The following is a 13,003-nucleotide window of genomic DNA, read 5'->3' on the forward strand; positions in this document are numbered from 1 at the left end:
TCAGCAAAAGTATTCATTAGGTTGCCCCTCTATCTTTGGTATTGCTTCAGAGTCCACGCTGGATCGGGCGGACAGCAGCCTGTTCGACTCATCAGGGGTATGTCTAGTCAAATATTCTCCCTCCACACCTTTCGCCTTGGCCCCAGGAGACAGGCTTTCAAAGGTGACATAGGACTCCTGAATTTCCTTGGGTTTCCGCACAAAGCATTTTTTGCAACGCCTTTTCAGTGCCCCGCAGCACACCACCAGTGTCAGAGGAACAGCGATGACACAGGCCACGCTGATGACAACAACATTGATGAGCTTCTGAGTCCCTCCTGCGCTGGCAACTTCGTCTGTGGAAAATATGATGCATTGCTCCTTCCTGGGGATCAGCCCTTTCATGCAGACGCACACGATGTATTTGGTCTTTGGCAGCAGCCCATAAATGGTGACCTTGGTCTTCCCTGGCTCCACGTTGATCCGCCGCATGTCTCTCTCTCCAAAGATGGCATAGAGGACACTGAACACTGTCGTGTTCTTTGCCAGAGGTGCCTTCCAGACCAGGGTGATACTCTGGTCGGTGTCTCCTATCACCCTGACGGATCTCACAATTCGCTCTGGCTCCTGCTGACCAGTGGGCGGGCTGACCAGCAGGTTTCTGGGGTTGCTATCTTGTGCCACATCTGGGAGGAGGAGGTCCTCTCCGGTGCCCACTCCACCTCCCAGCGTAGGCACGGTGGAGGTGGTGATAACATACCTTGCCACTAGCTTGTCATTGTAGGCAGCTGCTTCCATCCCGCTCGCCTTCCCACTCCATGCGCCTTTGGCGTTAGAGTTGGGGTCATCCGTGCTTTCTGAGTCTGTGATGATGAGAGATATGAATGCCTCAGTTGCCCCCAGAAAATTCTTTGCTTTACAGATGTACTCTCCAGAGTCGAGATAAGAGACTACAGGCAGGCCCAGAATAGACCAGCTCATCCCATCACTGGAAATCTCTTGGTGAACTATAAGGAAAGAAAAATGTAAAATAAATAGGCAGTAATCAATAGAGTTATTAACACATTTTGTAAAACATTAAGATTCAATCAGTCAAATGTCTGCTCGATACAGTAGAATCGTAATTTCTTTTTGTGACCAAGAACATTAGAAAACTAAAGTAAACCCAAGAAAAGAGTGTTAACACTAAAATTAGGTTATGTTGAGATTTACACTGCTTCAGACCAAATATACGTAAAGCATTTGATATTATTTCCTCCCAACTGACAAAAAGTTTGAAAACAAAACAGGAAAGGTTGTTCCATTAAAAAAAAAAAAAAGGCAGCTTAAAAGCTCTTATGTAGGTACAACACTTAAAAGAGTGGAAGGAGTAGGTGGTAACACGACCAGGTTGAACATTAGATGTAGTTTTCTGAGTCACAGACTAGTTAAACAGTGGAGATTTTCTTCTAAAAACCATATAAGGACTAGTCTAAAGTATACAGAGAAAAATGACTGAAAAATAATATCCCTTTTACTACTAAGTTAGTGCAGGGCTTTATATTGTGCCAAACACAGGGAAGTCCAATCACTTTACCAATGATCAACATGTACACAGCTGAGTGTTGATTTTCTCACTTGAACTACCCAGAGGCTACAACTAGCTTTTTTTGTCTTTTTCTACTTGTGCAGAAAAAAACAGCTGGGATCATGCAGAAGGGTAAAGCACCTTCTTCATTATTTAACCAGCCTCCTTAGGATGAGCACACACTATCTCTGCCCTTTCTTACTAAAGGGTAAACCAGGGAGAAGTCTGACAGGCAAAGGTAAGACAGGATGCAGACCTCTCCCAAGTCCTCATGGGGTCAGGATTCAGCCTTGGCAAGCAGGGCACATTGCAATGTCAATGAAATACAATGGCAGGAGAAGTTACCTTTTCAGTTTAATTATTTACTGAATAGGTGTATTAAAAAACATAAAGCTACCAGCCTTAGTACGGCACTTCTGCATACTGTAGGCTGTTTCCCACTCCTTTCTATTCAGAACACCAACATTTCAAACAGTCATATTATAGCATTTTGCACCAAAGTGCCACTGCTGAGAAATAATGTATGTTTTCAGCCAACTTTTTATTGAAAGGTGCTGAAGTCTGATTTAATGGGACGCAAAATACATAATTCTCCGTTGTAGCCCATAGTAAACTCAACATATGCTTTCAGGAAAGCATTCCCTGTTTTATTTTTTGTTGTGGTTCTCTTTCAAGTGCAGGAGGGATGTTCACAGCTTGATGGGTAGGCATCGTTATGAGGAGCACCTCTGCTACATCCTGCACATCACGCACAGCAGAGCAATGACTTGTGCCAATCTCAAGAAAACAAAATTTATTACAAGTGGTTCTGCTGCTGTGAAAGACAAATACTCTCTGAACCTGATGAAGGTTCAGGTCCTGATTTAAAACCTTTAGGTCAAAATGCTAAGGGTAACTGCCTTGAGTGCAGCAAAAGTTTCTTCCCTAAATTCTCCACACATTAAAGGACCAACATCGAAATTTAGGGTCTCGCTGTGCTTGTAAATGGAAATGAAAGCATGATCGGTCACAAAAACAGGGGTTGTTCAAAGGCTCCCCCCACAGAGGAGTGAGCACAGAATAAGGACCTGGTCAGCATTTCTCCCACAGAGCTTTTTCCCAAGGGACCATTTCTTGGAAGCATTGTCACTAGAGTATTGTATCCTTCAGCAGTTCAGTGACTCTTTGCTCTTTTAATATATCAGTGATATTGCGTGTTTGCAATCTTTTCTTACTTTGCCACAGCAGACTGGAATCCCAGTTGAATTCTCGTCACATATTTCTCTGACAGGTATGTTTACTAACTGATTAATAGTAGCTCATCATTACTCTCAAAGACCCATGAAATAATTCCGTGAGAAGCCTTTTCAGTGACTGAATAACTGAGTAACTAACCCAAAAAAGCCTTTTGCTACAGCTGGACATATTTAATTTCTTCAGTTCCAACAGACTTGTAGAAACCCTCTTGGTTCTTTCTCACCACCACTGGAATTGATATGAAACAAAGCAAAACTAACTTTTTACACACGATAGTATATATTTATCTGACAATATTTATGTAAGTAATGTAAGTAATTTAATAGTCTATGGAAAATCACAGTGCTACAGTGAATTAAACACTACTCTGAATTATAGCGAATCTTAATTTTGCACTACTTTCTTCTTTTGGGTCTTTTATCAGTAGGAAGGCTCTATTGTTACAGAAGTTTCTGTTTGCTGTACAGCCCACAGAAAATTAAGTTGCAGGCCTCCCTCATTCATTCCATGCACACGAGAAAAGCTTAAACCAAACCCACCTGTGCCATTCAGTGGAGCACCGTCAGCCCTTCTCCAGCTGAGCTCAGGAATGGGCACCCCCGTTGTCCCACATCGCAGTAGCACAGTGCTGCCCAGGATGGTCTTTACTTTGGCCACGGACGTATGTACAACGGGGCTTTGACACTTCCTTAGCTCCACCTGGCTGAAGAAGACTCCTGCGAGGCTCCGGGGGGTGAAGCATTTCAGCCTGGGCTCGATGAACGCTATGTTAGGAGACTGGAAATTTAGGAAGTGCACCATTTCATACAGGCTGCAGTCACATACCCAAGGGTTGTCTTGCAAGCCTGTCAAAATAAACCAGAGCAATAAGTCACTCCAACAGCACTTTTTGTTTCTGCCACTTTTGGGTTTATTTTTCAGCAGAACAAACTCTGATGGGCTCCTGGTCTGCCCCGGTAAGGACTGCCTGGGCATACGCAGGGGTATGCAGGAAGGGTAGTGGGGGTCCCAACAGCACGTGCTGCTGTTGGCTGAGGTTGTTTGATCCCATAGTTGCCAGTTAGTAGAAACGAAAAAATATGGCTTACTTAGGAGTCTCAAGATCTGGAGCTGAAAGAATATTCTTTAAGTTCCAAGCAATATTATTAATATTATTAAAACATCAGTATTAATTCATGTAAAGAAGCAAAACATGAATTTGTTATAAACGCATTTGGTTCCAGGATGGAAAAAACAAGTAGCCATGAGGGAGGTTGGGTTTGTTTTGGGGTGTATGATTTTTTGGTACAAAGAGTCTTATGCAGTCTCTTCTTCATTAGACAGGCTAGGAAATTCTTCTCACTAGAGATTATTAAAATATTAACCAGTTTATCAGACCAACTGTCAGGCCTGCAATAGGGGTGGGTGATCCTACTTGACTGTGAGAGTTCTCTTTCCATCCCTGTTATTCTAAGTGATTTTCAGTATTTTAGCAACCAGTTGTTTTTCCCAAAATGCTAATTTACAGTTGATAAGTTGAACTGTTTTAAGGAGTAAATTAAAGAATATACGGGTTATGGTATATAAAAGAACATAAATAGATAATAACTATATTGATATACACATAGAGAGGGCTATATTGAAGAATTGCCTCATGTTTCAGAGTCCCAAAATGTTTCTCTTTTTCTTATTTCTGCTATCTCAGTGTGTGTCCCTTAACTCAGATTCTGAAAAAATACAAAAAAAATTAAAAGTAGACCTGTGAAGATGGTACTTAAAAAAGCAAAATCGAAACTAGAGAAATGCAGGAACAGAAGTTGCTGAATTCTGAGCAAATCTGTGTCATCCTCCTTATAAATATTCCAATTTGCCTGTCCTATGGGCAGCTTATGATCTCTAATGAGTTTAGCTAGCAGAACTGGCACTGGTGATATTTATACCACCTAACCCCAGGAGTGCATCTGAAGCCTGAGCCAGGAGCACGGCGTCCCAGGCCTTCTGCCTGCCACAGGAGTGAGCTCTGTTCCCTCCAAGGGGTCTTCACCTCCTCTTTTCCACAGGCAGCCCAAGGACATGGCTCAGGGCTGGCAATGGCCTGAAAGTGGAGAGTATTAGTACTCCCTCAATTCCTAGCAGGAAGAAACAACAGCTGCCTGACGTACGGTGCCCGCTCTTGCTGGCACCTGGCTCACTGCAGCAGTAGTCATGCAAGCCATGGCTTTCCAGCAAGAACCCAGCTTTGGCACAGGCACAAAGGGTGCACTCTGAGGCAGCATGAGCATCAAGGGGCTGCTTGAATTTGCTAGAGAAACACAGGGTCGGTCAAAAGCCCCTGGGGCCTCAAATAAACTGTTTTAAAGAGTCTGCTGAAAAATCTCTTCTGAGACTATTGTATACGAACCTCCCCTGGCTTGGAAGGGGGTCTGAAGTGGTGAGCCTTGGCAGGAGGGCAGTTCTTCTAAAATAATATATTAAAGTTAAGGGGACTAAATAAAGAATGAGACTTCAGAACTTGGCTTTGTTATCTTATAGCATTTTCGCTAGCTGTTTACTTCTGACTTCACACACCAGATAGATAAGTATTTATTCCAGATTCCTTGGCAGAAGGCCCAGCTGTTGCTGCAGCACCCCTGAAGCCCCAGGGAGCCCTTTGCAGCCCTGCAACCAGCACAGTTCTGTGGGCTCACGTGGGCAATCCTCACATGCAAATGCTTGCAGCCATAGCACAGACTCTCAACCAGCAAGCTACCACTGGAATTACTTCTTGAAATAATCTACAAGCAAGGACTTTGAAGAGCAGTCCCAATGATGCACTGTAGACAAAGGAAGGGACTGGACTGATTCTATTATTCATGGATTTTTTTATGCCTCCATGAGCAACAGTCATGGGCAGAGTGATACAGAAACATGCAGCTGTGTTCTCCCATCCTGCTCCTGCAAGGGACATGTGTTTCACATACCTGGTCCCTACAGGTGTCAGCAGGATAGGAGCTGGGATCTGAAGTGTCTATGCATTACCATATTAATCTTGGCATATACTCATTCACCTACCTTAATTTTTTAGGAACCTGGCACAAGCAACCTGTGCGCCGCTGGCTACGTAAACACTCAGGTTGGCCATGAGCATTAAGGCATTATCTGTTCTTTTATGACAAAATACTCCCCTAATCTATATTGAATGGAATAACTTTTTTATGTGTAACTGAAAAAATAAAAAAAGAAAAGAGTATGATCTAGGCAATGTCTTCTCATGCTACAAATAGAATGGGCAATCCCAAACAGACATATTTGGCTGAAAAAACTTGATACCACATCTGGCAGAATGAGAAGACGAAACACCTGCTCCTCTCCTGGTGCTAATGAAACCTTAAACAGCATCTGCTAAAGACACTAAAAGCTTTATAGGTGGCAGTTTGAATCTTTTTAGTGTCTTGTGTCTCTTTACACTGCAATCTGGTTTTAAATGTTTACTGCCCCAAATTTATCCAGAGAACAAAGAGCAGCGAGTGCTTCCCAGAGTGAGAGAAAACTTGCAACGTCTCTGATGAGATGATCAGCAAATGCCTGAACTCACATCGGTGGCTGTAGGAGCAACACACACAGATGCACACGCCACACAGATCAGACACAGTCAGCATGGCTGGGTCAGCTCACAGCAAGCGAAGACAGCAGATGGCAACAACTCTGAACCATCATCAGCCTGCCGTGGATTTGAACTGGTGCGTGATGGCTAAAAGGCTGAACAGTAATCCCCTGAACTAGTAAACCTGCTCGAAACCTCATCTGGGGACACTGCAACCGAGAGGATTCAAGACAGTCATCTGTAATATGCTCTCTGCCACAAAAATGGACAATTGCCCCAAAGTCATACTTCTGGTGAGCTCAGAATTGTCACGAAAAAGTGTATTCTTGTAACTTTATAGCTGCCCTTGAAGGCAGCACTACATTGGTGGCTTTGGGGAGACTGAAGTTTAATTCTGTGTGAACAGACAAACAAGGCTCTGGAAAGAGACAAACTGGCAGTCCTGACCCAGATCTTATACTCAGTGATGGCTTTATATTCCCCTTTAATTTGGACATAATAAATATCCATTTTCCAATTTAATTCTGTTTAAAATGGATTGATTCCATAGTAACTTATTAGAAAAGAGCACATGAATGATGTGGAGCTCTCATCATACTTGTATTTCTGTCAAAAATGGCAGTGTCAATAAATAAAAAAGGCTTGAGCAAGAGTCACCAGGTTTGTGATACAAAGATTCAAGCAAGTGATGAAGTTTATGGTGTAATAAGCCAGGCGTGGGGAGCCTGAGGTGAGTTGGTTGATATGTAAATGAATTTGTGCACTTTATGTGGGGTGCTACATCAGCCATGTCCTTGTTGTGGTAACCACAGTAGGTGAAAATGCTGCAATAAGATGTGAGGCTTTTGTCATTTGTGCTCCCCGCAAAATGACAGGTACCTCCCTCTCTTACCTAGGATGATCTTGGAGTTATCGTTGGGGAAGTAGGGAACGGCCTGAAGGTTGGCCCAGGTGGCAATAAGGACCTGAGGAAGAGTCATCAGCTTATTGCTAGACAGGTCGAGGTATGTGATATTCTTGACATAACGAGCAGCATCCGGAGGGATTGAGGTAAGTTCATTGTTGTGCAAGTCCAGAAGCCTTAGCTGTGGCATGTCAGCCAGGGTTTCCCAGGGAAATGATATTAAGTCGTTCCCATCCAGCCTCAGCTCCTGCAGGCGACGGAGGCCCTTGAAGGTGATCGCACTGAGGGTGGTCAGGGAGTTATAGGGCATCCAGAGGTACTCCAGGTTGTGGAGCGCGTGGAAAGCCTCTCCTGGCACCCTGCGGATGGCTGTCTTCTCAATCCGAAGCTTGGACGTGTCTACAGGGATGTTCACAGGAGTGAGGGTCATCTCTGGGTCATTACACAGCACCGTCCTGGTGGGGAAACACACACAGAGACATGACTTACTTGTGTTTTGAAAAGGTTTTGAGACTATTTCAGTGCGAAATTTTGTTCTGTCTTTTTTTTTTTTTCACAAGCTTTTTCTTGTCATTTCTCGCTTGCTGCTGTCTACATCATCACTGTAGGTACATCAATTGGCAGCAATTCATATGTGCCCTTTGACTGCAGAGGCTGCAGTGTTGTGCCTCTCCTGGAGAGGTGTGAGTCTGAGTCTGGCCCATATAGCGTTCCTGATATTTGTTTACTTTCAATTTTTTTTTACAGTACTTATGATGCACAGCAGTGACAACATTCATGCACCACAGAGGATTCTAGTGCATGTTAAAACGAAAGGATCCGTAAATTGAACAATAAAGGACGTAAGAAAGAAGTCTAACTGATGTGTGGGATGGCAGGAAGTAATATAGATTAAATACGGCACAGGATCTTTAGTTTGTGAAATGAGGATTAGAAAGTCAACAAACAACTCGCTGGAAATACACCACGGCAAGCTCTGCTTTACTAGGAAATAGTCTGGAAGGTGCGTACAGATGGTTGCAGTCACTGCACCGCAGGCATGTACAGCTATGAGAATGAAAGTGCAGGAAATTAACTCTTTGGGAAACACTACACTAAAAGCAAGGCAGATTTATGTTTCTTAATTGTTCCTTCCCATTTCTAATCTCCAGAGGTCAAATAATGAAACCCCCATGCTGCATTTTTGCAGCCTTCGTACAAAAAATTGTGTCTTTGACTTTGCCAAGATGTGAGACTGTAGATAGCCACGAGGAACGAAGGGAGACAAAATACATCTCCCAGGCTGCACTTTAATTTGCCTATCAGCAAGGAGAGAAAGGCAAGTTCTTAAAATACGAAGCCACTTTGTAAAAGGTAACAGGTTAGGTAGGCATGTCCCACTCCACATGCTAAACAAGATACCGCAAGAAATGTAATGTGATCAGTCAAGTAACATTTTCTTATCATACTGCCTGACTGATAAACAGCATATTACAAAGCTGCCAAAACCAGATTGGTTTTGAAAGCAATTATTCCTCTACTATCAACAAAAACAAATAACATCGCTGAACTGCTCATGCAAGTTTCCCAGAGTTAAATGTTCTTTGAGCCCACAGTTAAATTGTTTATTTATAATCAAAGCATAGTACATTACTCTTCATCCAGCACTTTTATTGCAGCATTAAATCCTGCCCACCCTCAGCTGAAAGTGGAGATTTTGAGGAAGAGAAGAATCTATCAAATAAGAAAAATCCAGAAAACCTTTCAATAAAACATTTTTGTGTGTAGACATGGCACAAAATGTTTGATAACAGACACACTATGGCAGTAAAGCAGTGTGTTTCTCATAGTGTCCCCTAAACTATGTCAGTGAGCACTAAACATTTAATCTACAGGATAATCTCCTAGTGAGAAATATGAATCATAGTGCAGGAAAAAAGGTGACATTATGCTCCATAAGGGACTAATGAATATTTGCTTTATTATGTATCTTAACAAAAAACACTACAGCGTTTTCCAGTCACTGAGAGGAAATTCCCCTGGGAACTGTGATATTTATGGAGCAATAATTGGCTCTCCTGCCATTGCACTCCGTTTTAACAATTGCAGACTATTTGCATCTCTACCACATTTCTTACTGGAAAGGTTTCTGGTATTAAATCTACAGCACCATAAAAGAGATCAGAAAGTAGGTCTATGTCATGGGGATCCAAAATGTAGGGGACAGCATTTCATTTCAGTGCTATGGACTTGTCTAGAAAAAAATTTCTTCCAAAGGATTTTGCACATACTCTAGCTCTGTCACAAAACCTCCTCTACTGTGAACTACACCTTGTAGAAACATAGCCTGTATTTCATTGTCAGATCATTATTTTGTGATTATCCTTCAGAAAGACTATTTTATTACAGTCCTCCAGAGAAATGCCTGTACAATGGCGTTGCATTTAAAAAAAGGATGTGGTTCTGGTCTTGTCTTCTTTCTTAACTGAAAGTTTCCAGTCTGAAAATTATTTAATTTTATTATTATTATTGTTGTTGTTATTATCTATTTGTTTGGTTGGTTCATTCTCATCTAGAGTCTATCGCTATACCTAAAATCTCCAACTGAAGGATTCTTTAAGGCAATGGAATTACAGTTTTTGGTACCACAGCATAAACCAAATCTAGTTACACTTTAGAAACAAAACAGTAGAGCACAATAAAGCCTTTTCTGCACAAGGGTAAAAAAACCAAAACGTTGTTTAAAATCTATTCCTTTTTTGCTGTTGCACCGGCGGTAATTATGTCACTTCTGTTCTCGCAGACGAGATGCCCAAACGCTTTCTCTGAAATCAGCTTACTGTGTTTTCAGAAGCTAATCCTCTGCAAATAAAGCTAGAGCGCAAAGCAACTGGAAAAATAACGGACACGAAGTCTGGACGCAATATTTTCTCCTCCGAGCATCCTTACAGAGGAGAAGACATAAAATCCCCGACACCCATAGGAAGAGTGGCAATCCTCCCCCGGGAGAGTATCGGCATACCTGGCTTTCGTCCCTTCGCTGAGGCTGTGGAAGGCGCAGCTGCACTGCGACGGGCACGAGCCGCCCGCCCGCGGCAGCCCCCCGAGCGTGAGGCAGCAGAGCAAACCCACCGCGATCCACATGGCTACCTGTGCATGCGGAGCACACCTGGGCACTAGACAACGTGGAGGGTTTCGCCTATTGTTTTATCCATTGACTGGTCACATCTTGTTAACTCCCTTTCGTTTTCAGCCACGCTGTGATCTTCCAGCCCTCGCTGAGTCCATCAGATAAAAAAGGATAGGCAGGGATTAAGGATGGGGACTTGAGTTATTTTCATGGAGGTGCTTATTGCTTCCTGGAACCGTACTGACAGCATTTCTTCTCTCAGGGAGCCCCATCAAAACACCCTCAGGCAATCTGTGGCTCTTGTGCAAGAAAAAAGCAAGCATACTTTTGGGGGACCTGCATCACAGGCAAGACAACTGTTATCTGACCAAGAATTAGCAATGATTTACTTCCTCACAGGGAACTGGAAATACTTCAAACCAGTTTCTTATGCTAATGGAACATAAGCCTCCTGCACAAGAATACTAAAAATATATAGTGATACTATCAAAAGGCTTTATTTTATTTTGAAAACAAGAATACTGATAGTATCACTATATATTTTTAAAAGGCTTTATTTTATTTTGAAAACTGCTAGTTTGACCTAGCAATTATTGAACTGTTGGCAACATGCCTGATATTAACCAGCAATGAATAACCCAGTAAATATGCACATCGCTCGTATGAGAGCTGCAGGACTGAACACTGTGCTCTGACTCACCGATACAGCAAAGGCCAGATGAGGATAGTATCACTATATATTTTTAAAAGGCTTTATTTTATTTTGAAAACTGCTAGTTTGACCTAGCAATTATTGAACTGTTGGCAACATGCCTGATATTAACCAGCAATGAATAACCCAGTAAATATGCACATCGCTCGTATGAGAGCTGCAGGACTGAACACTGTGCTCTGACTCACCGATACAGCAAAGGCCAGATGAGGGACCATTTTTGGGAGTGCCATCTGAGGTAGAGCCGTGGGACAGCTTCAGAAATGCTAAGAAAAGCTCACCTCTGCCTTAAGGACAGTCGAGGTCCAAGTTACAAATTGTTTTTGTCTACTCCCTTGAAGACAGCTGTTTCCCACCTATTAGCAAAGGTAGCCATAAATGCAAAGCTGTTGGGGACCACCAATGTTTTCAGCAGCCTGCATCTGAATCCAAAGAACATGATACACGTGAGTAGAACCCAAATACACACAAATATAAAGCTTAAGAAGTTGTTAACTGAGACAGGAGCAGAATTCTATTCATACTAGCAAGGACATCTCATGCTTATAAAGACTATTACTTTCTGTAGAGTATGAAAGTACATAAATCCCTCACACCACATATGTGCAACACTCCCTTCAAAGTAAAAAGCTTTGGAAAAACTAATAGATGATTACTTTCAGCCTGATCAAATTGTCACTCCCCCCCTTCCCAGCCATACTGCACAGGCGGAAAAATTGACCCCTGTGTCTGACACAAAACATATAACAGAAGGGCAAAGTTAACAGATGTGAGGGGTAACTGAATGGAGCTGAACAGCTAGGATAAAGCACGAAGTAAACACTACTCCTTCAGAGATGCTTTAGCAAAATATTTCTCTTCCAGTTCTGGAGCTCAGGAAAGCCTCAGTGCCCAGGAGGATTACAGGGGATTCCCAGATGCCTCACTCCAGTGTAAAACATGAGCAATTCTACTAAAATCCTGGCCCCTGTTAACTCAATAGGAACTCTGCCATCTGCTTCACCTGAAGTGGAAGTGTGGGATCAAATGTGGCTGATTGAGGCAGAATCCAGGCATCCTGTTGGCCTTTCAGCACCAGCCGCTTCCCAGCTTCCCTCTTCTTTACCTAAGGTCAGAGAAGGGAAAAATGATTGCGACCATAAAGACTTCTCTAAAAATTAGGTTTAGGATCTTAATTATAGTCATATTGATCAGAAAAAGTGGCCATCACAGTCTCTGTTATCAGTGTTTGAAGACTCCACAGCTCTTCTGTCCATCTCCTGTAGATAACCATCTAATTCCAGATTTCCTTAGGAGAGAACTACAGCTCTGCACCTTTTAAAAGCCTGGTTGGATCTACAGCTGCCTTTCTGCAGCTGCATAGACAAACCAAATCATACAAACTGCTATAAAGTCAAGGAAGAAATATGAACAATCTAGTCCAAAAGACATTTTGGAAGTTAGAAGAAACAATTTTTAAAAAACACCAAACAAACAAACCCACCACAGATCCTGCAACATGCAAAGCTTCCACCTGAGAGTGCTATGAGAGACAGACATACTTTGAAAAGCTGATGTGGATGTTAATCCTCAAAACTCAAATCTCTCCCACGCTTGTACAGCCATCTCAGATCCCTAACAAAAAGCTGGTCCAAGGTAGCTGTCAAGTTGGACAGGATCTTCCAAAATAAGCATAACATGGACAACTTGAATTACGTGCTGCTGAAGTTGATCTCTTTTTCCTGTTGGCAACAGGAGGAATTAAGGGAGCCCAGTTCTGCAGCTACATGGTGTAACTACCCTCACGTCGTCACTGCTTCACCAGCGCCCACTGCTCTCCTGCCCCGGCTGAGGATCTGCCTGTGTATGGAAGATCCCTGTGGCATAAACTGGCTGAAACAACTCCAGCTCCAGAGTTCACCTCCTACTTCTCCAACAATCCTCCCTGTGGTGGA

General features: G+C 42.8%; 1 protein-coding gene across 1 annotated transcript; it reads right to left on the reverse strand.

Annotated features, from left to right (window-relative positions):
- LRIT1 (leucine-rich repeat, immunoglobulin-like and transmembrane domains 1) lies at positions 1-10,424 on the reverse strand. The gene is made up of 4 exons (XM_010153578.1): positions 10,250-10,424; positions 7,237-7,703; positions 3,322-3,627; positions 1-986 (listed from the first exon to the last, which is right to left on the reverse strand). The coding sequence occupies exons 1-4, from the start codon at positions 10,369-10,371 to the stop codon at positions 1-3; spliced, it is 1,881 nt and encodes a 626-aa protein (XP_010151880.1). The 5' UTR covers positions 10,372-10,424.
- Positions 10,425-13,003: the final 2,579 nt, after the last annotated feature.

The sequence above is a fragment of the Eurypyga helias genome, unplaced genomic scaffold (genome assembly GCF_000690775.1).
Source record: "Eurypyga helias isolate BGI_N326 unplaced genomic scaffold, ASM69077v1 scaffold15966, whole genome shotgun sequence".
NCBI lineage: Eukaryota > Metazoa > Chordata > Aves > Eurypygiformes > Eurypygidae > Eurypyga > Eurypyga helias.

Coding starts and splice junctions, on each gene's coding strand:
- LRIT1 (XM_010153578.1), bottom strand. CDS start 10,371: ATGTGGATCGCGGTGGGTTTGCTCTGCTGCCTCACGCTCGGGGGGCTG. Junction 7,704..10,249: donor AGCGAAGGGACGAAAGCCAG/GTATGCCGATAC, acceptor TTTCCCCACCAG/GACGGTGCTGTGTAATGACC. Junction 987..3,321: donor TGCTCCACTGAATGGCACAG/GTGGGTTTGGTT, acceptor CTTTCCTTATAG/TTCACCAAGAGATTTCCAGT.